At 41.8% G+C, this 19,514-nt stretch overlaps 2 protein-coding genes across 2 annotated transcripts; one reads left to right on the plus strand and one right to left on the minus strand.

Annotated features, from left to right (window-relative positions):
* The first annotated feature begins 961 nt into the window (after positions 1-961).
* On the plus strand, positions 962-10,428 carry LARP6 (La ribonucleoprotein 6, translational regulator). Its single transcript, XM_069025302.1, has 4 exons — positions 962-2,976; positions 7,126-7,318; positions 8,445-9,507; positions 9,679-10,428. The coding sequence occupies exons 1-4, from the start codon at positions 2,777-2,779 to the stop codon at positions 9,732-9,734; spliced, it is 1,512 nt and encodes a 503-aa protein (XP_068881403.1). The 5' UTR covers positions 962-2,776; the 3' UTR covers positions 9,735-10,428.
* An 875-nt stretch (positions 10,429-11,303) lies between these two features.
* On the minus strand, positions 11,304-19,358 carry MAPDA (N6-Methyl-AMP deaminase). Its single transcript, XM_069025304.1, has 10 exons — positions 19,279-19,358; positions 17,692-17,822; positions 17,119-17,179; positions 16,683-16,770; positions 16,009-16,090; positions 15,179-15,305; positions 14,428-14,508; positions 13,691-13,829; positions 13,129-13,229; positions 11,304-12,229 (listed from the first exon to the last, which is right to left on the minus strand). Exons 1-10 carry the CDS (start codon positions 19,342-19,344, stop codon positions 12,038-12,040), a joined length of 1,068 nt encoding a protein of 355 aa, XP_068881405.1. The 5' UTR covers positions 19,345-19,358; the 3' UTR covers positions 11,304-12,037.
* Positions 19,359-19,514: the final 156 nt, after the last annotated feature.

Consider the following 19,514-nt stretch of genomic DNA (forward strand, 5'->3'; position numbering starts at 1 on the left):
TGGATGGATGGATGGATGGAGGGATGGATGGAGGGATGGATGGATGGAGGGAGGGAGGGATGGATGGATGGATGGATGGATGGATGGATGGATGGATGGATGGATGGATGGATGGATGGATGGATGGATGGATGGATGGAGGGATGGATGGAGGGATGGAGGGATGGATGGATGGATGGATGGATGGATGGATGGATGGATGGATGGATGGATGGATGGATGGATGGAGGGAGGGAGGGAGGGAGGGATGGATGGATGGATGGATGGATGGATGGATGGATGGATGGATGGATGGATGGATGGATGGTTGTCCCGCTGTGCCCGGTGTCATCCCCACCCCGCCGCCTCGTGGTAAAAAGACACTATTACGATTGTATTTTTCTGAATTCTACATGCTGGTGGCTGTGTGTGAAAAACCGTGTCAGGGCAAGAAGCTGGACAGTTCCTGACGTGCTTCGGGAAGTTGCCTTCTGTGGGCACAGACTGGTCACAAAATATGACAACCGCTGAGGGCAGCACCTCAACCTTTGCCAGCTCCTGGTGATGATCCCCCAGCAGCTCCTGGAGCCCATGAGCTCCACTGATGCATAGTGGATGCTTTTAAATGCACACATCAAGAAATTACTAGTTAGAGAACAAAATGTGGCTGTCAGTGTATGGAAGGGCTGTGAATTGCCTCATGGTGTCTTCCCCAGTCAGAATCATGGAATCATCAAGGCTGGAAGAGATCTTTAAGATCATCAAATCCGAATGTCAACCCAGCACTGCCACTGTAACCCTTAAAACACAAGCCACATGACCCAGCACAGATCCAGATGCCTCTTAAACACTTCCCTGGGCAATCTATTCCAATGCCCGGCAACACAAACAAATAAATATTCCAGATTTAGCTTTTTGTACTGTCATTTTATTTTCCATCTGCTGAAATGCTGAAAGAAGAATAATGTAATGACAGCATAATTTGTGAGCAATGCAAAATACGTGGTTTTCTGGTTGTTTGGTTTGTTGTTTTTTGGGGTTCTTTTTATGGTATGTAGACAATGCTGTACCAACAATAAATGCACCATAAGAAATCTGTGCCGATTTTGGTTGTGCAGCTGAGGTTCACAGGTTTATGATGCTTACTGGGTACCAATGAGCCATGGGTTTCTCTCTAAGGGACTTGTCTACATTAATTCATTTAGTTTTAAGTTCTGCTATGGTTACGAATACTGCTTTATCTCTGCTGGAAGTTAAGCGTTATTGAGCATTATTATATTAAAAGGAAAATAAAACAAACCAAACAAATCCAAAAAACATTAGTCTGGTAATTTCAATGCAGCTCTAATCATCACAGTGTTTGAAATGACATCAGTCTTCATCTGGCCAAAGGCCAGTTCTGTGCTGTGAAAAGTTTTCACTGGTAAAAAAAATAAATGGATCTAGTGTCCATTTCTATAAAATCAAGTTCCCTTAACCTTGACAGAAGGATACATCAGATAAACTGAAATGTCTCTCTCAAACATCATTTGGGTTAGCTGTAGCACAAAATAGTTCTTTGTTCATACTCCTGTCCTTGTTCCTGCCCAGGGAGGCAAACAACTTCCATGAACTCATACAAAATCAGACCCACAGTCCCTGTCCGTATTCTCTCCTAGAATGCGTAATTTGTGTTTGTATTTCTGTGTCCACTGAAATAAATAGCAAAGTGATGCCCCACCCAAGACATGTTACCAAATGTTTCATTAGCAGAGAACTAGAGATTTGGATAGTGATGCTTGTAAGCATATTTCATAAACAAAATATTTTATTGCTTAAGGCACGTTTAAAAATCAGCCAAAGCCTGAGGCAGGGCAGTCTCAGAATGCGTCCATGCCAGCAAACCTGACTCATGAGGACTGTTTGCCACAGTGATGAGAATAACTGGCCCTGAGTGCAGTCTCACTTTTTAACCTCCCAAATGTTAAAGAACAAAATATTGAAGCAATACAGACAAAAACAAGGATGCCACAAATGAAGTTGTGACTTAAAGATCATTTAGCAGATTGGGCAAGGCCAGTATTGAAAAAAAAGATCTTCCTTGAGTGAAGAATGTGTATTTACACGGTAGATTGAAAAGCTGTTGATTGTAATAATTAGCACATGAATGTAAATTTCACTTTAGTAGCTGAAACAGTCCACTGAAATATAGTGCAATAATCTTAAATTCAAAATAATCACTGCCTAAGTGTTCCAGGAAAAAAGCCTCTATTTTAATTAGTTCTTAAAGGGAAATGTCTTTATTCTGTGTAAGATTCTGTGTAGTTATGCAGAACTATAGAGGAGATTCCTCTACAAAACCAACATGTATTCAACCGTGTCCTTGTTCACTCGTGTGTCTTATTTCCAAATCTCATCCTCGGCATTTAAACCACACTTATCCCAGCGAAACCTTCCTGACTTTCATAAGACGCAACGCACTGGTCAGGGAACAGCGGCGCAGCCCCAAGGCTGTACCAGGAGAAGCTGAGACGCTGCTTTCCGGTGAGGAGCCCGTTGTTTTCTGATGAAACAAAAGCAGTCCCTATTCAGCCGTCAAGGAGAAGGACTCTTCAGCAGCCCAGCTGGCCCGGGGGCGGCATGGCTGGAGGAGGGTCAGACCCTCCCGTTGCCGTGCGGGCGCGCCGGGGGAGTGGAGCTGGGAGCGCCGCCCCAGCGGGAGGGGACAGGGGGGGACAGGAGGGGAGGCGGCCGGGCGGCTGTCGCAACCCGGGGCATCGCTGGTGTTGCGGCGGGCTGAGCCCGACCGGGGAGAGCCATGGCCCAGCCGCAGCCGGCCGAGTCCGGGGCCGCGGCCCCCGGGCCGGACCTGCCGGCTGGGAGCGGCCCCGTGCAGATCCGAGTGGCTGTCCAGGCGGCCGCCGAGGAGGACGAGGAGGACGAGGAGGAGGAGGAGGGTGGCGGAGCGCCGTGCCCCAGCTGCAGCGAGGAGGACTCGGGGCGGTGCGGGCGCTCCAGGTGAGCCCCCCGGGGAGGGGGCCCGGCCGCGGGGACCCTGTGCGGGCGGGGCTGTGCGGAGCGAGCAGCGGGGCCGCCGCGGACACCTCCGGAACGCAGCGGGCCCGGCTGATGCAACGCCGGGGGCGGGTGGGAGACGCTGGAAACCCTCCAGCGGGGACACCCGGCGGCCGGGAGGGAGCTGCCCGCCGCACCGATGGCTCCGTCCGGGCTGCGCCCCACCCGCCCCCGACGGGACTGCCGGGGGCCAGGGCCAGAGTTCCCCACAGAGAGAAGCGCCGGGCTGTGATTCCCCCGACATTTCCAATTCACTGACTTTTACAGAAGGAGTTTGGGGGTGAGTTGTAGCTGTGTTTTGGAGTTTTGTGTTCAGGTTTGGTGGTTTGGGTTTTTTCCTCTTTTTGTCCGTTTGGTTTTTTGTGCGTAGACCCGTGGATATCCACTTTAATTATCTGAGACACGGACAAACAGACTCGTTCTATAAGCTTGGAAACAAGCTGACTAGACATGAAATCAAGACCAGCTGAAATGCAAAAGAAATTACCACTTTATACTCTACATTTTACTGTTCGATAACACAAATAGTGTTGTCTGCATTCAGCAATATATTGTAGGAATGTTGGCTTGGTGGCCTGAAACAGTTTTGATGCCTATCAGAATCTCTTACTTGTAAAAGGAACAAAAAGGATTTTTGTGCCAGAAAACTGCAGAGAGACAAAGCTCTACTAGTTGTAGTTCATCCTGTGGTTTGTACTGAAGCTGCAAATGGAGTCATAAATTGTCACATAAAGATTTAGGTACTGTAGCAAGAAGTCCAGTATTCTGTTTGAACATTTACTGTTTCTAATTGATTCTCTAACTTCATACCTAACACTGACTCAGAATGAACTGCAATGTATCATTTTAAATTACAGAGGGGTAGTAGGGGAGTGGGAAATTTTATCTAGCTACCAAAATTGTCAGCTATGGACTACAGAAACAGTTGAGCATAGCTAGGAGCAGTTAAGGTGTTTAAACTGAGTCAGCTTAGTTATTCCACAATCATATGTGACTGTTGTAGTTTTATAAATATGAGCAGCAGTCTACAGTATTGCATTCCAATTACTGATTTTTTAAATTCAGGGTATTATTTACATTTGTTATCTATTATAGTATTACTTGTGAAGAGCTTCTAGCCCTGGCCTAGACTAGAAAAAAAGAGTGGTTATTTTTTCAAGCTTTGAAAGACAATAGCTACTCTTCAATGTCACTTATTTAATCCTCTGTAGTAGGTGCTGTCTTCAAAAATGTTTGCTGACAGTGTTGATGTATATTCAGTTCTTGTGGAAGTTGCCTTTTTATAAATGGCCTCCTCCTGATCCAGGAAAGGCCAGAGGTTTCACCGGAGAGAACTCTAAAGGCTCCGCAGCAAAAGTAGGTGAATGGTGTTTACACATACTTCTGCCATTTACATATAACCTTACCTAAGGATTTGCTTTTTGGGAACGCAGCATCTGACAGGAAATTATTTACAAAAATTTGGAAAATTATTAGGGATGATCTAAAACTGCTGAGAATAAGCCATCTCACTCTCCAGCTGAAGCTTGCAGACAATTTGCCATCAGTAGGCAACCAGTACTGTATTTATGTTTTTGTTGACAAACTTGGACTGCCCTTGAATGATTGCACTCTTGGAACTTATAAATTAGAATTCACATAGTACTTATTAATACAATACTTTATTCATTTGGAGACTCAGCTAAAAAATTTCAGAAGGTTAAATGCTATCCAAACAATTTAATATATAGTGAGTCTTGATATTTAAAATTCAAAATCTGCTCTCTCTGTAGAAATGTTTAGTTTCTTGTGTGACTAATGGCCAGATGAGTCACCATGTTAAAAGACTGTTTTTCATTCTGTTTTACAAGCATATCATCACAAAGCTCTGAATAAAAAAATAAAGTTGTGAATAACTACTAGGATTTGGTTATTTGTCAGTGTTAACTGAAATTATTTATCAACTACTTTTTTAACACAGTTCATGCCCTAGAGGTACTACCAGTTGATCATTAGAATGAATTAATATGCAGCTAGTTACACATTTCTGCATTTACTGTAGGTGCTATTTCCATACAGCATTCAGCGAGGGCTGTTGTAAAAGCCCATGAGACTTTGTAAAAGCTGACTTGTCTGCCAAACATAGAAATAGTGTATAGGTCAAACTGTGACCAATATTTGAGAAGTGAAATGAGGCCTGTTTTGCCCTGATTCAGTGTGTTAACGCTGTAGGTAGGGATGGTGCTGATCTCTGCAAATATGCAATTCATTTTTGTTGTTTTCCAAAGAATGACTCCCCTTTTTGTCTCCATGTGAACACCTGCAAATACCTGTGCTAATAAATCCTCTAAAACAACTGCAAGCCCCATCCTGAATTGAAGGCAAGCTTTTTCTAGCAGAATGTGGATATGTAAAAAGGCTGAAATGTTCCAAGTTTCTTGTGCCCAGATTAATTCTGAATTGGTAGTAAATGAAGTAGTGGGGTAAGATAACATCATGAATGAAAAATAAACACCATTGGTTTTTTCTTCCTTCTGAAACCAGCACCCATAGCTGGGCATTAGATATTTTTTACCATCCTAATCATAACTTCATCTATTATCCTCCACTTCTGGCTTTGCCAAATAACATAAATTCTTTGTCTTGCTCTCTCATTCTTGTCATTGCTTTGAATTGTACCCTATTAAATGCTAGGGAGAGTTTTAACAGGGAGACTTCTAGGATTGTGTGAGTATCCACATATATCTGATGTGCTGCCGTATCATCAGAAGAACCATAATAAGTAAATGCACTGTAAGCTTCAAAAGACCAGGTCCCAGAGAACTGCTGTAACTTGTCCCAGCTGCAGGCACAGTCCCTGTGCTGAGCCCACTGACCTAAGTGCTCTCTCCAGACGGCAGCACGGCCGCAGCACTGCGGTCACTGCCTCGATCCCCCCTGAACACAACTCTCCAGGGCAGGGGTTCAGCAGCCTGTATCCTCCCTGCCAGATCAGCCTCACAGGACTCCAGTGTGATGCCTGCTCCCTTTCCTAAGGATTTCAAAGTTCTGCAAAAGCCACTTAAGACAATTTTAGGGAAATGCATGGCTCCTTTTCATTGTTGAGGTACCTGGGAGACCAAACTAATACACAATTTACAAGGTCTAAGGGACTTAGTGGATGATTTTACTTTTTTAACACAAACTTTCATGATGATCTCACAACAAAACTAGACCACTAACAGCTTGAAAAAATGACTCTGACTTAAGATAGACCTGTCCATTATAGTCACCTGTAAATGGAAATTTCTATTTCAGCAACAAACATGTTGCTGTAACTGCATATGATAAAACGTTTATCTCAAATCCATGGCTGCAGTATTTTTTGGGAAATAGGATGCTCAACAGTGCTCCATTTTGCTCAGGTACCCCGACAATATGATGGGAGGGGAAGAGAATAAATGAGAATGATTTCATAGGAACCTGCATGTGTGCATATAGGCCTGTTCCTGAGGTACATGAGTTGGCAGGTTTAGCCTCTGTGGTTAACTGCAAATTATGTTACTCTGTCACTCTGGAAGTGACCTGTAAAAAGTGCAACAGTCCTGTCAGTCCTTCTTAGTCCCTGGATACCAGCTCCTGCATTCACGCAGTGAAGAGGCTTAAGAAATCATGACTGCATCAAGTTGGAATATTCATTCTCTGGTATGTGACACTAGTCATGAAGCACATAAAGGTCAAGCCTATGTCTAATAGCTTTATACTGAAAAATAAAACATTGTCACTGGAGGAATTTTGTATAGTACCAAGTGCCAGTGCACCTTCATTTCATGTTTTGGTGGAGAATTTGAGCTGGCAGAGCATTTTCAAGCCATTAGTGCAGATGTCTCATTGTCCTACACTGAGATCAGCTTTTGGAATGAGCTCAGGAACTTGACTCCTTATGCTGACTGGAAAGCTTCATCCTCTGAGCTAGCCTGCTGCCTCAGCAGGGTGGGTGATACCTGTCCAGCACCCACATCTAAAGTCACTTGGAACCAGTATTATGGTTACACCCTTTCATTTTGAAAGGCTATTTGAATCCACTAATAGAAGAGAGAGATCTGTTGATAAAATGATTTAACTGTTTTCCAGTGGTGGGGAAAATGATGACGACTCTGACCAGAACTGGAAACCACCAGAAAAGGACCTGATCCAGAAGTTAATAGCACAGATTGAATATTACTTCTCAGATGAGAACCTTGAGAAAGATGCCTTCCTTCTGAAGCACGTGAGAAGAAATAAGATGGGCTATGTCAGTGTTAAACTCCTCACTTCTTTTAAGAAGGTAAGCTAACTTTTTAAGACTTGAAGCGTCTCATGCAAGCCTGATGAATCTAAAAACAGTAGAAGAGATGAAAGTAACTTTTTATACAGGCAAGTGTACAGTCTTTCTCTTTACCTGCCTGGTTTTGCTATGATGGTAAGGTTTGTACTCATCCGGAACTTTAACTGCTGAACTCATTGATGATGGGCTAGGGAAATCATTGGCTTAAAAGCATGCATGCTTTTGAATTACCATTCTTGGAGACAGGAGGACATTAGATAAAATTAATTTCCATGGTAACTACTCATGAATAGCTGGGTAATCCTGGTAAAATTATGTTCCTGTCTCTGAGAAGGGACAGTGAACCTGACCTTTGCAATTGTACAGAGAACCAAAAATGAAGAGTAGTATAAAGTACCTGGTAACTGAAGTCCCTTAAATTTAAGGTGAATTTTATTCTCTTTTCTTTTTTGTCCCTTACATTAGAAAGACCTATGTAAATCTGTATGTAACTGATTTCTAGAATTACATTAGAAACACTTTGTCAAGATTCTAAATCTCACCATTTTTCAGAGTTATTCAGTGTAGAAGTTATGGCTTCAATTTCTTCAGACCACTCAATTTCTCTCAATTTCTTCAGACCACTTCAAACAGATTATACCAGTAACAGATAAACTCTTTATAAACATTTAATGAAAATTGAAAAGTTTGGGGTGTTTTTTAGACTGAAATTTTTGAGGGAGGAAAGATCAGTTCAATACAAGGAAGTTCTAAACTTGACAAAACTTCTTGTTTGGAAAGTTTAACAAAATAACCTCCTTAGAACATGCATTTTGATCATGGTTCAGGACTAGATGTGGAATGACCAAGCACTACTTGAGCAGGCTTTCAGATGTAGTAACGATTTCCAGTTTGAGCTTTAGTGCCAGCTCCTGTTTTCATTAGATTCAACAGAACATGAGCTTTGCAGGAGCTCACTGATGCCCATTATAGCAGGAAAACTGTTTACTTTCTCACTAAGTCTGCTACTTGAAACTTAAATCCCAGATTCTGTTTGTAGACTGAAGCCCGCATCTGCCTTAGAATTCTGTAATTAGTTTGATTGGGCTTGCTCAGTTATGGTGCTTAACCCATGTCTGTCCCGAAGGTGAAACACCTTACCCGTGACTGGAGAACCACAGCCTATGCACTGAAGTACTCCAACACTCTGGAGCTCAATGATGATAACAAAAAGGTTCGAAGAAATACTCCAGTTCCAGTGTTTCCAAGTGAAAATGTCCCTACCAGGATGCTACTGGTATATGACATCCACATGATTTCTGAGCTGCAGACCCTTAACAAAGAAGAAAATGGATGCACACAAGAAAGGATAATGGAGCATCTCCTCAAAGCCTTTGTAACTTTTGGTGTAATTTCATCAGTTCGTATTCTCAAGCCTGGCAGGGATCTCCCACCTGATATCAGGAGGGTCAGCAATCGGTACACCCAGCTGGGAACCCAGGAATGTGCAATTATAGAATTTGAAGAAGTAGAAGCTGCCGTACGCGCTCATGATTCCATGTGTGCTGAAAACAAAGAGACCGGCATGAAAGTTGTCTTAATAGGCATGAAACCACCAAAGAAAAAGGTTCCCAAAGACAAGAATCGTGATGAAGATACCAGCAAGAGCCTTAAGAAGACTCGATCCCTTAACAAGAGAGTTGAGGAACTTCAGTTTGTTGGTGATGAATCTTCAGCAAACAGCTCTTCTGACCCAGAGAGCAATCCTACATCACCGCTGTCAGGACGTAAATGTACTGCAACAAATACTAAGAGTAATTTGAGCCCCATCATCCACCCAAACAACCATTTGAGTCCTAATATGTCACCCAGATCAAGTCCTTGGAACAGTCCATCTTCACTAAGAAAAGTAACCAAAAAATCACCATTGGCTGAAGACAGCAAGCTTAACTCAAGCACTAGCCCTGAAATTCCAAGGAAATACACAGATTATTCCTCAGACAGCAGCATCACGCCTTCTGGGAGCCCCTGGGTACAGAGAAGAAAAGCCCAAACTCTGACACAAGAGAAGAGTCCTGTCAGCAGTCCCATGTTGGTTCGGAAAATACAAAATGCAGACGGTCTCCCTGTAGGGGTACTGCGGCTGCCTAAAGGTCCTGATGGCACCAAAGGATTCCACAATGACTGTGAAAGAAGGAAGGCTATGAAGGGTGAATAGACTGTTCTTTAAAATCAGTTTCACAAATCAGCCAACTGCTGGTGACCAAGCCTGGTGAAAAACTGTCACTTGAGTGACTCAGTTAAGTCAGTATTTAATTTTAAAAGCTTTTGTATTTATATAGAGACTTTATCATTTGTATATTTGTATATTTTCTCCACAGAACAGACGAGGCTGGAAGGCATCTCTGGAGATTGCCCAGTCCATCTCCTTTGCTGAAGCTACAAGTCACTGATAGGTTTGAGTATCTGCAAGGACAGGCTTCCCAGCCTGTCTGGGTGATGTGTTCCCATGTTCAACCACCCACAGAGTACCAGTTTGTGCCCCTTTTCCTGTTACTGGGTATCACTGAGAAGTGCCTGGCTCCATCTTCTTTACTTCTTCTCATCAGATATTTAAAAACCTTGATGAGATCCTCCCCAGAGCCGTCTCCACTCCAATCTAACCAGTGCCTGCTCCCTAGGCCTCACAGGAGGGACGTGCCAGCCTTTTAATCAGCTGAACCACTTAGCTAATGCAGGGCCCTTACCTGCATCCATTCTTTTTAATGTATTATTTTGAAACACCTAAATATTCAAGCAGGCATATAAATCATTGATATAAGTACGTTATTTGCCAAGCTAGGACTCTGAGGAGCAGTGTGTACCTACAGTTTAGTGGTTGTATTATGAAAAGCTATGTCTCTTCCCAGTCTCATCATAAGGAGCTGAGATTTTGAAGACTTCTGTGTTTGCCTCAGAAGGAACTGAGAAACCAATGCCACAGTGAGCAGTTGCTTTCACATACATCACCAAAGCAGTATTGTTTGAGAGGACCAGTATGTATTTTCATGTGACATGAGTAAAGACTCTGAGGACTGGACTCTGTAAGTGTTCCCCCATATAATCACATGGAAATAAAAATATTAACTCTAGATCGATTTTGTTTACTTCAAAAATAAGTTGAGCTGCACATGAATAGATAACTAAAACCTCATCTTATACCACATGAAATTCTAGCAGCGGTTACTCAAAATTTCCATTGCATTCAGGGAAAAAATGTCCACTGCCCCATTAATGATGGTTAATTCTGTGGTGATGCTTCACTCTGTGTGCCAGAGTCATTTTTATACAATATTAAAAACTAAACAGTGGTTATGTCACTGCTAACTCAGAATTTAACAAGCAGGCTCAACAAGAAGTGCCTAAATTAAAATTAACTATAATGCTACATGAAGTCAAAAAAGGAAACTGCAGTTTTACTTACAGAAGTTAAATTCTGGAAAACTAGCCCAGGGACAGTAAGAGGGTTTCATGTTGCAATGGTCAGCTTGGGAACTGTGCATGACAAAGGTCTCATCAGATGGTGATTCTTCATTCCGAAAGTCCACATCCTGTCCAACTTCCTAAGTGTAACATTTCTGCTGTGTAGATAACTGCAGTAACACATAGTCAGACTCCTATATACAGAAATCCCAATTCTGTGTGCTGTCTTCAGCCACCCACATACATTCCTGGTTCTTTTACTGCACACAAATGGAATCCTCCAGGCGACCTCCCGACTCCCATTACACAAACTGCAGCACGTGCACATTCACAGACTTTGCAAGCTCTCACTACCAGAACACACAGGCAGGTGTTTGGAGAGGGCAGAGTGAACCCTGTGGCTGCTCAGGGCAGGGAGAGCCAGGGGCTGCCAGAGCAGCAGGGGAGAGGCTGGCAGGCAGCATGGCTGCTCCAGGGACTCACCCCACAGAATCTTGCTTCTCCTCTGTAGAGTTCAAACAAACACATGCACACCTCCAAGTGGTGGTTTCAAAAACATGGAGCTTGAGGCTATTTTTATTGCTTTTTTAACACAACAAACAGCAATTCTAAAATGCATTTTAAGAATGAGACCACTTTGCCAAGCAGGTCAGTTACTGAAGGCATAAAAGATTCTTACCTCCCTACACACCACCAGTGCCCAGGGCACCAGCAGAAACCCCACATGCTAGTCAATCCACAGCACCTTCAGTCATACATGTACAGCAATAAAACCACATACAATACCTAATTCCTTGGGACAAATATTTCGTTCTCCCCGAGTTTGTTTCTGTCTTCACATTCAATCAACTGCTCAAAACCTGAAAACAATACATACCTAAAAACACACACCACACATTCAAACTGCTTGGCAGAATGCTGCCAACAGAGATATTTTAAACACCAATAACTCTGCCTTCATTTTGTTCCAGATTGCAAATGTTTATATTATGAGGTTGTATTTCAACTAAGTATTTTTTTAAATGCCATATCAGCTCAAGAGAAACAAGGTGACGACACATTTGGCATTTTAGTCACTGGTTGAGAGCCCTTCCCAACTACAAAAGAACATTTACTTCTGTCCCCAGTAAAACGGGATGCATTCCAGTTGTCTTCATTTTGCACAGGCAGTTTATAGCTGGGTTTAAAACCCTGAGGTCTGAATAAAGCTGGGGACTTCAGTAAAAAAAGCTTATTAACTCAACTAATACACCCGAGCTGTTTAGGACAACAGTTTGATTAATCAAACAGAGCTGGCTTCAGCTTACACCATTGTTCCCTTAGCTTTGATTTTACTGCACTTGAAGCAAAAATATAGTTGATTGATTCACAGGAAAGATCCCACATCTGTGATCGAGTCAGATTAAATGTTTTTGCAACCAGCTCATATTCTTGCGATAGATCAGTTGCAAAGACGCCTTTATCATCAGTCTGGAGTTAAATTGAAAGGAAAGAAATAAAACAATTTAAATTAGTTCCTCTATATCAAAAAGGTTTTTTTCTATACATACAGACCAGTTTTATCTTGCTGTCTCACATTTTATTCCACTGTTCTTTCATCTGTGCATAGTTATTTCATTCCTTATTTGTCCTATTTTCACTAAAAATGAATAAATTATTCAAACATATAAGAAAACTTCTTAAAATGATGGCACGATTTATTAAGAAAATAGGATTTCCTACTAAAATTTCTAGAAAGATGGCTATCAAATGCTGCATATATTCAAGGTATATCAGTATGTGCAGGTCTCCTTATTCCTCTTTTCTCTTTCCCCAGATAAGCACAGTGCTTAAAAAAAAATTATATATATATATATATGTGTGTGTATACACACACACTCAGTTTAATCTCCATAATCCATATTATTGTCCAACAGGATAACAGTAAAACCCTGCCAATGGCAGCACAAGTACTTGGCACCTTCAATGCTTAAAGACCTTAATGAGCTATCAAGAGAATGCAGTAGCTGTCACCCAACACAATGAACACCCAGGTAAGCACTGGTGCACATGCAAGCACTGGACCTATGTGTTTTACAAGAAACCTGTCAGTGTGCAAACAGCTATGAAGTTCATTGCTTGTATAGCTGATCATCTTATCCTTCAGAAAAAAGGCCTTGCTTTACAATAGAACCAAGAGAAATACTAGCAGTTCCCATTTGAATTACGAGCATTTCTCAAGCAGAACATTATGATTTCCTAAAAGCAAATGATTTGCTACAAGGTCAGAAATTGTAAGTCAGCTCTGATCCATAAACAGAGAAAGACTTCAACAACTTCACAAGTTTGGCCCTTTGCCTAAATACATGCTTAAAAATCAAAACACTTACACAAAGCACTGCAGGATGGCCCATGCTGTACCAGTATCCAAAATGGTGCTTGTCACAGGAAGGCACTGTCTGAGATTTTATGTTTGATGTCATGCAAAATTCTAAGGGAAAAACACAAAAAGAAATGAGGACATACATCAGAACAAGAGATGTTAATTAACTTAGAAAGGTTCTGAATAAAGATTAAAATCAACTACTGCTGTTTCCTTGGTTTTCTACACTTCTTTGGTAATTTCTTTTGAGAAAAGTTTGCTAATCAATTTCTTTGGAGTATAAAATACAGGGAGCTTGCAAACCAGGTACAGAACCACCACAGAGTCTTGCACAGTAATGACAAGTTGTGATTTGGTTTTGCTTCTACCTGAGACCATCAACTGTTGTCTGCTACCACAAAGATGTCAAAAACCCCAAAAATGTCACGCGTGTACCTTTATGGGCAAGTCTCATTGCCACGTCTGTCCAAGTCACCTCTGGTTGGAGACAAACTGTGTCACTAGATCAGCAGTACATATCCTGTTCTGATATCCAGAGATCAAGTCACAGTAAATATTGTTTTCCTTACCAATAGGTATATGATTCTGCTGAACTAGTGACACTATCTCTTCTGAGCCTGGTGCTGCAGAGTTCAGGAATGTTCCATGTCCGATTCTGTCAGGAGGCAGGCCCAGGAGAATCTTGGTCTCCTCTTCTTGATTTGGAACCTAGAGAGGATATATTTTACATTCTGTCAAGGCAGCACAAAGCAGCACATTATATAATTACAATGGACTTTCAGTTCTACTTTCACAGCATCGTTTATCCGAAGGAAAGTGTTAGTGAAATAGAAACAAGTACAAATACGCTGATGATATCCTATGTCCTGCTTAATTTCCTGAAAAAATAACTATCTTCAGATTTATTCGACTCCCTGGAGCAAACTCCAGCCACCACTTGAGCAGAAGTCCAACTCTTTCTACTGATACCAGCAGAGCTAACAGAGCTCTTTGCTCATGAAACTGTGTGGATTTCACCATACATGATTCCTGATATAATACCAGGAAGAAAGCAGTGGAGCTCTTACAATGCTACTAATTTCAATTTCACATCCAAACCCACAATAGGTATAGTACAGAAAGCAATAATCTGGCTGTCCAGATTTAGAACAGAAGGTTGAAGATTTCTCCTTGTTTTCTTGTCTCTTGTCAAATGCCCCAAACCATTAATACTTTGGCCTGAGAAGTTCAAAATGCACAGTTTAGTTTCATGGAGATTTTCACAAAATGACAATTACAGAGAAGCATAAAAATAAAGACCTTTTACCTCAGAAAGATGCAGTGCCAGCTTTAGACCTGCATTTTTTGCTTCTGAGAGTGGTTCCAAAAAATCTTGACCATGTCCAGCCTGGAAAATAGGAATACATCACTGTTCCACAGCTTATTTGACAAAATCCCTGTCATTACCATAATTAAGAAGTCTAGCAATATCCAAATGCTACATTCAAATACAGTTACATTTAATTATTCCACTTTTCCCATTACTTCAGTTTGGAATGCAGCAAGTCAACCAACCCTCTGCCAATATGGTTTAGACCAATGGATCAAACACCAGTAACTCAGGTGATACCTGAGACTTATAAGCCAATTGTCTTGATTTTGATACCTTTTACACAGCTACCACCTAGAGCTATTTCACTTGACAGCTTGACAGCAGTCCCCAAACATTCCTGTTTTCTTAATACACAATAAGCATTTGGTGCAGCTAAACAAAATTTAAACTATTGACAACTTGCCTCCATCCAGTTAATCTGACTGGGACAACTCAGATACAGACACTTCCCAGATAAACACTGCTTTTCAATGGTTCTTTTCTCAGTCACATACTAATATAAGGATTCTTTGTTAGAGTATCTGCCCCTTACAGCAACAGGGATTAACCTGGCAGCAATCCATTCCAGCTAGCCACAAACATTGGACAAAAATATGTGAGAAAAAACTATGGTTAGAACCACCTGCAGCTACCCAACATTACAGATTTATCTTCAAGAATAGACCAAAAAAACCGAAAAACTTACAGTGGGATCACCACTGAGGTCAAGTCCTACTACAACCCCATCACTGGAAAGCAGGAACTCTTCAGCAAGTTTAACAGTCTGCTTAGCAACTGCTGGGCCACTTCTTCTGTTTATTGCTATTAACAACCTGGGACAGAAATGCATGTATTAAACTATATACAAGCTGTAATATCTGGAGCTCAACAAGCTGTAATATCTGGAGCTCAACAGATCTGATACCAACAAAAATGGCACTTCATATCCTTCATGGCTGAGTATAAAGAGTATTTATATAGGAAACTGTTCTAGGAATGAAGGTACCAAAGTGCAGAGGGACACGAACAGATAAGTAAGTTGGTCCATGACATGCAATAGCACACATGAAGGATGAAAATTCTTCAGCTTTCACAAATAAATCTAGTAAGGCCATAAAAGACAGGAGAGCAAACTGCCTCCAACCAACAACTCACACCTTCTGAAACGTCTCTGCTGGTTAGGACCAGCTCTTCTTTACAGCAGGCTGCTTGTACAGCTAATCAAACAAAACCTTTGCAATGAATCTAAGCTGTGAAAAAGGAGCCAATTCCATGAAAAACACTGCTTTTCCTGAAAATGTTACAAAGAATGGACAGTCTTGGAGCTGAGAGGTTTTACGCAGGTTCCTTCTTTAGCAGTAAAAAAGACATAAAAAGTCAGGTTTCTATATGAATTACCTGTTTCCATTCCATGTAATCTGGCTTAAAAACAGTTTTCTTTCCTATACTGATGGCTTGTAAACCTCTCTGCAAACATAATCAAGCATCAGACTACACAAAACTTTGAAACAGAGGTATTTCACATGCTTTATTTACCTTACATCTATATCCAAGCCTTCTTCTCGACACTGCTTTATACCTTCAAGTACAGTTTCAACATACATCCTTTTGGTCATACCTGCAAACATATGCACATATTTGGAACAAACATATTTTAAATTATTTTTATTATATTGCAGACCCAGCTCTCAAGTCTCCTAAGTTTCATGTTGCAGCTTTGATTTTAGACCATATAGTCTTCTAACCCATATAATTCTAATTCTATCTGTAAATATAGCTTTACCATGAAACATACATTTGAGCTAAACCTCCTCCTAAGCATCTGGAAAAATTAAAATGACTTTGTGTGAACCAGAGGATCGCAATAGGACTTCTGTGTTTCTACTAAACCATACCTAAAAGAAAAAAATGAAGTAACAAAAGTAAAATATAAATATATCAGCTATTAAAAATATTAGTAGACTCAGACATCATAATCAAGTGAATAACCCAATCTCGTGGGTACCAGATTTATGATGAACACATTTTTGTCCTCAAAAATCTAATAGGAAAGTGACATGCTTTTACATGGTTAAATATTAGCTTTCATATTTACAGTATATTTTTAGTGAGCCAACTAAATTTACTTTACTTGTTATTAACATAGTCTTTAACTAAGTTTTATAGTGCAAGAAGGAAGATCACAAATTAAAAACCAGAACAGACTGTACCTGTGGAATTTTCTTCTCTTGGAGTGCTTCTCAATTCTAGATACTTGACACCATCATCAGCAAATTCTTTAATGACATCTTTAGTTATCTGATTAAGTAACAGTGTATTCAATATCATGAAAGTGATACATGTAATTAGTTATATTTTTCTTTACAACTAAAAGACCCAGCTATTTTTTGTTGTGAAACACTTGCAATGTTTTCAGGCCCAATGTGTTTTTAGTGGTCCCCATGTCTGGAAATACTACCACACAGAGGGCACTTTTCATTCCTTCAGGGATAGTGAAGAGAGTTCAGGTGTTTTACAATAATTATTCTGACCTTCTATTAAAAGGGACCATATATTGTTGATGTTATTACTTGGAACCCAGTGCTCTTAATCCAACTGATTGTGTGTATTGCTTGCTTGTTTTAAATGAACCTTTAATTAATTTACCAGTAAAATATCTTCGGTCCTAGTGGTAACCTGATAGATGATCTGAAACATCTGAAAACATCTAAAATAAAATTTAAAAAATTAATTGCAAAGACACTGAATGAGTATTAAAAAAAAAATTCTACATTTTGAAACCTATTCACTGGAGCCAACTAAGCAGCTTGTAGTTTGAAATACAAAGACCATCTGAAGGGCAATTTCTGATTTTAGATGCTAACAAAGCATTCACAACAAAAGTTGTTATTACCACAAAGCTTTTTGAAGGAAAATGAAAACATGAAGTTTTGAAAAAAGGAAACCATTTGAGACAATTTCCTCTGAAAAGTGTTTGATGCAAGTAAAAAATTTCAATTCTTTAAAGAAGGAATTAATCAACAAGAGATTTCCTTTTAGTTTGCAAGCACCTAAGAAGTTATTCTGTAGATACAAATACTAAAAAAAAATCTATGAGATTATACTGTAAAATTTAAAAATGCATTTTTCTGCCATTAGTGTGTAAGGTCACACATTTCTGTTTTCAACTTAATTAAAAAACCCTCAGTAAATGTTCATTACACACATGCATATACTCACTCATCTAAGGTTCTTTTCTTTCCTTTGTCAATCATAGTCATTCCATTCTGGATCTGAAGGTTTGGCTTCTGGGCCATAAGTTTCTTCATAGTAGCAGAACTGATACAGCCATTCAAATGAGCATGGAGCTCCTACAGAAATACAGAAACCCTATGGACTTGTGAAAAGGATGGCTTCTGCACCTTGTTTGTACTACTGTCCTCATATCCTACATCACTGTTTCACTCTGAAAATAACAGTTATCTGTGTTTCGGCTAATAATCCTTTCCTTAGGTTTCTGCAAGCACTGGTTCAACTGAGAACTGCCCTGTTTCTTTCCTCTCACTTGGTGGCTGCTGTTGGCACTGGTCTCTGTGGGAGCACAGCTAGCTCAGCAAAGAGCTCTCCAGACAGTTCTTGGGGTGGTGTGATTCCAGGTGAGGAGGAAGCCAACAGCCGCCTCAATATTAAGAAAAGTACAATAAGGATTCAAGAATTCTCCCCCTCAGCTGCAAGTTAAATGTACATGTCCACTGTTCAAAAAGAGCATCAGGTGTCTACCCACTCCCCTTCCTTTTGTTCATATTCTGCAGTTTAAACTCACACCAGAAATACAGCAAGACTCTGCCATGAACAGCAACTTCAGTAACTGCACTCCTTTGCCTGAGGCCTCTTTCTGCCTGATTTCCTATTGACATCCTGACTTTGGGCTCCAAACCTATGATCCTCAGCTCCATTCCTTACCTCTCCTTTGCTCCTTCTTGTCTCCTGGCTCCCGACTTACAGAATAGGTCTCTAGTGCCTTCACAACTCATTCAAAATGTATCTACAAAGCATCTACTTTGTTACCTAGCTCTCACCTCCCTGTACACATCCATTCACAACAGTAGAAGAAAAATTCAATAGATACTTCTCTTCAAGCTTTTCATTGGAAAACATGTTGAAATTGTAACTCCAACTAAGCACCAGAGCTGCGGCTGCTTACAGCTTCTGGGGACTGAGCCAGATGCAGAGTGCTACAACTATCTTACATTTTTCACAGGCTTGCAATTGCCTCACAGAATTCTGTCAGACATTAAACACACATCCTGAAAAGCAACTTAGTGAAAAGGAGCACTGGAATGCAAGGATGGTGTGGTCTGAAGTGGGTTTGCTGGTGCCCCCGCGCACTGCCTGTACGAGCTCTGGGCTGGAGTACGTGCCCTCGGTGTTGGGCGAGTGCGGCACACGAACCCCGATAAATCCGCACGCACCCTTACGGAAGGCTTGCACTGATATGCCAGAAGTAAGGCACACCCTTGGGACATGGAGAAAAAGCGATATCTGAGCCAGACTTCTTGGCCAGACTGGGGGGAAACAGGACAGAAAGAGAAAATTAAGATCGCGCCCAACTGATTTAATTGCAATTAGATTAGTCGCTAAGGTCTGTAAACAAGCCGGACAGGCAAACACCCAACTGCATTTTGCGGCGGGATAAGGCCCTCAGAAAACGCGCGTTTGGGAAGAACTCCGAGACAGCAGCAGCGTCTGTCCCTCAGTCTGTTTGTCTGTAGCCCGAGCCCGGTGCCGCCAGACGGGGGTCCGGGCCCGCCGCCCCCCGCCGCTCACCGCTTTGGGCAGCCGTCGGTAGAAGCGCAGCTCCCGCTCGCGGTCGCAGTCCCGCTCTGCCGCCATGGCGGCGCCTGTGCCGGCGGGGGCGGGACGAGCCGGGCTCGGCGGCGGCACCGCCCCGGCCCGGCCCCGGGCCCGCCCTCGGCACCTGCACAGCGCGGGCCAGGGCCGGGGGCGGCGCCGCCGCTCCGCCCGCCCCGCTCCCTCCCTCCCGCCCGCCCCGCGCCAGTGCA

This window comes from Aphelocoma coerulescens, chromosome 10 (genome assembly GCF_041296385.1).
Source record: "Aphelocoma coerulescens isolate FSJ_1873_10779 chromosome 10, UR_Acoe_1.0, whole genome shotgun sequence".
Taxonomy (NCBI): domain Eukaryota; kingdom Metazoa; phylum Chordata; class Aves; order Passeriformes; family Corvidae; genus Aphelocoma; species Aphelocoma coerulescens.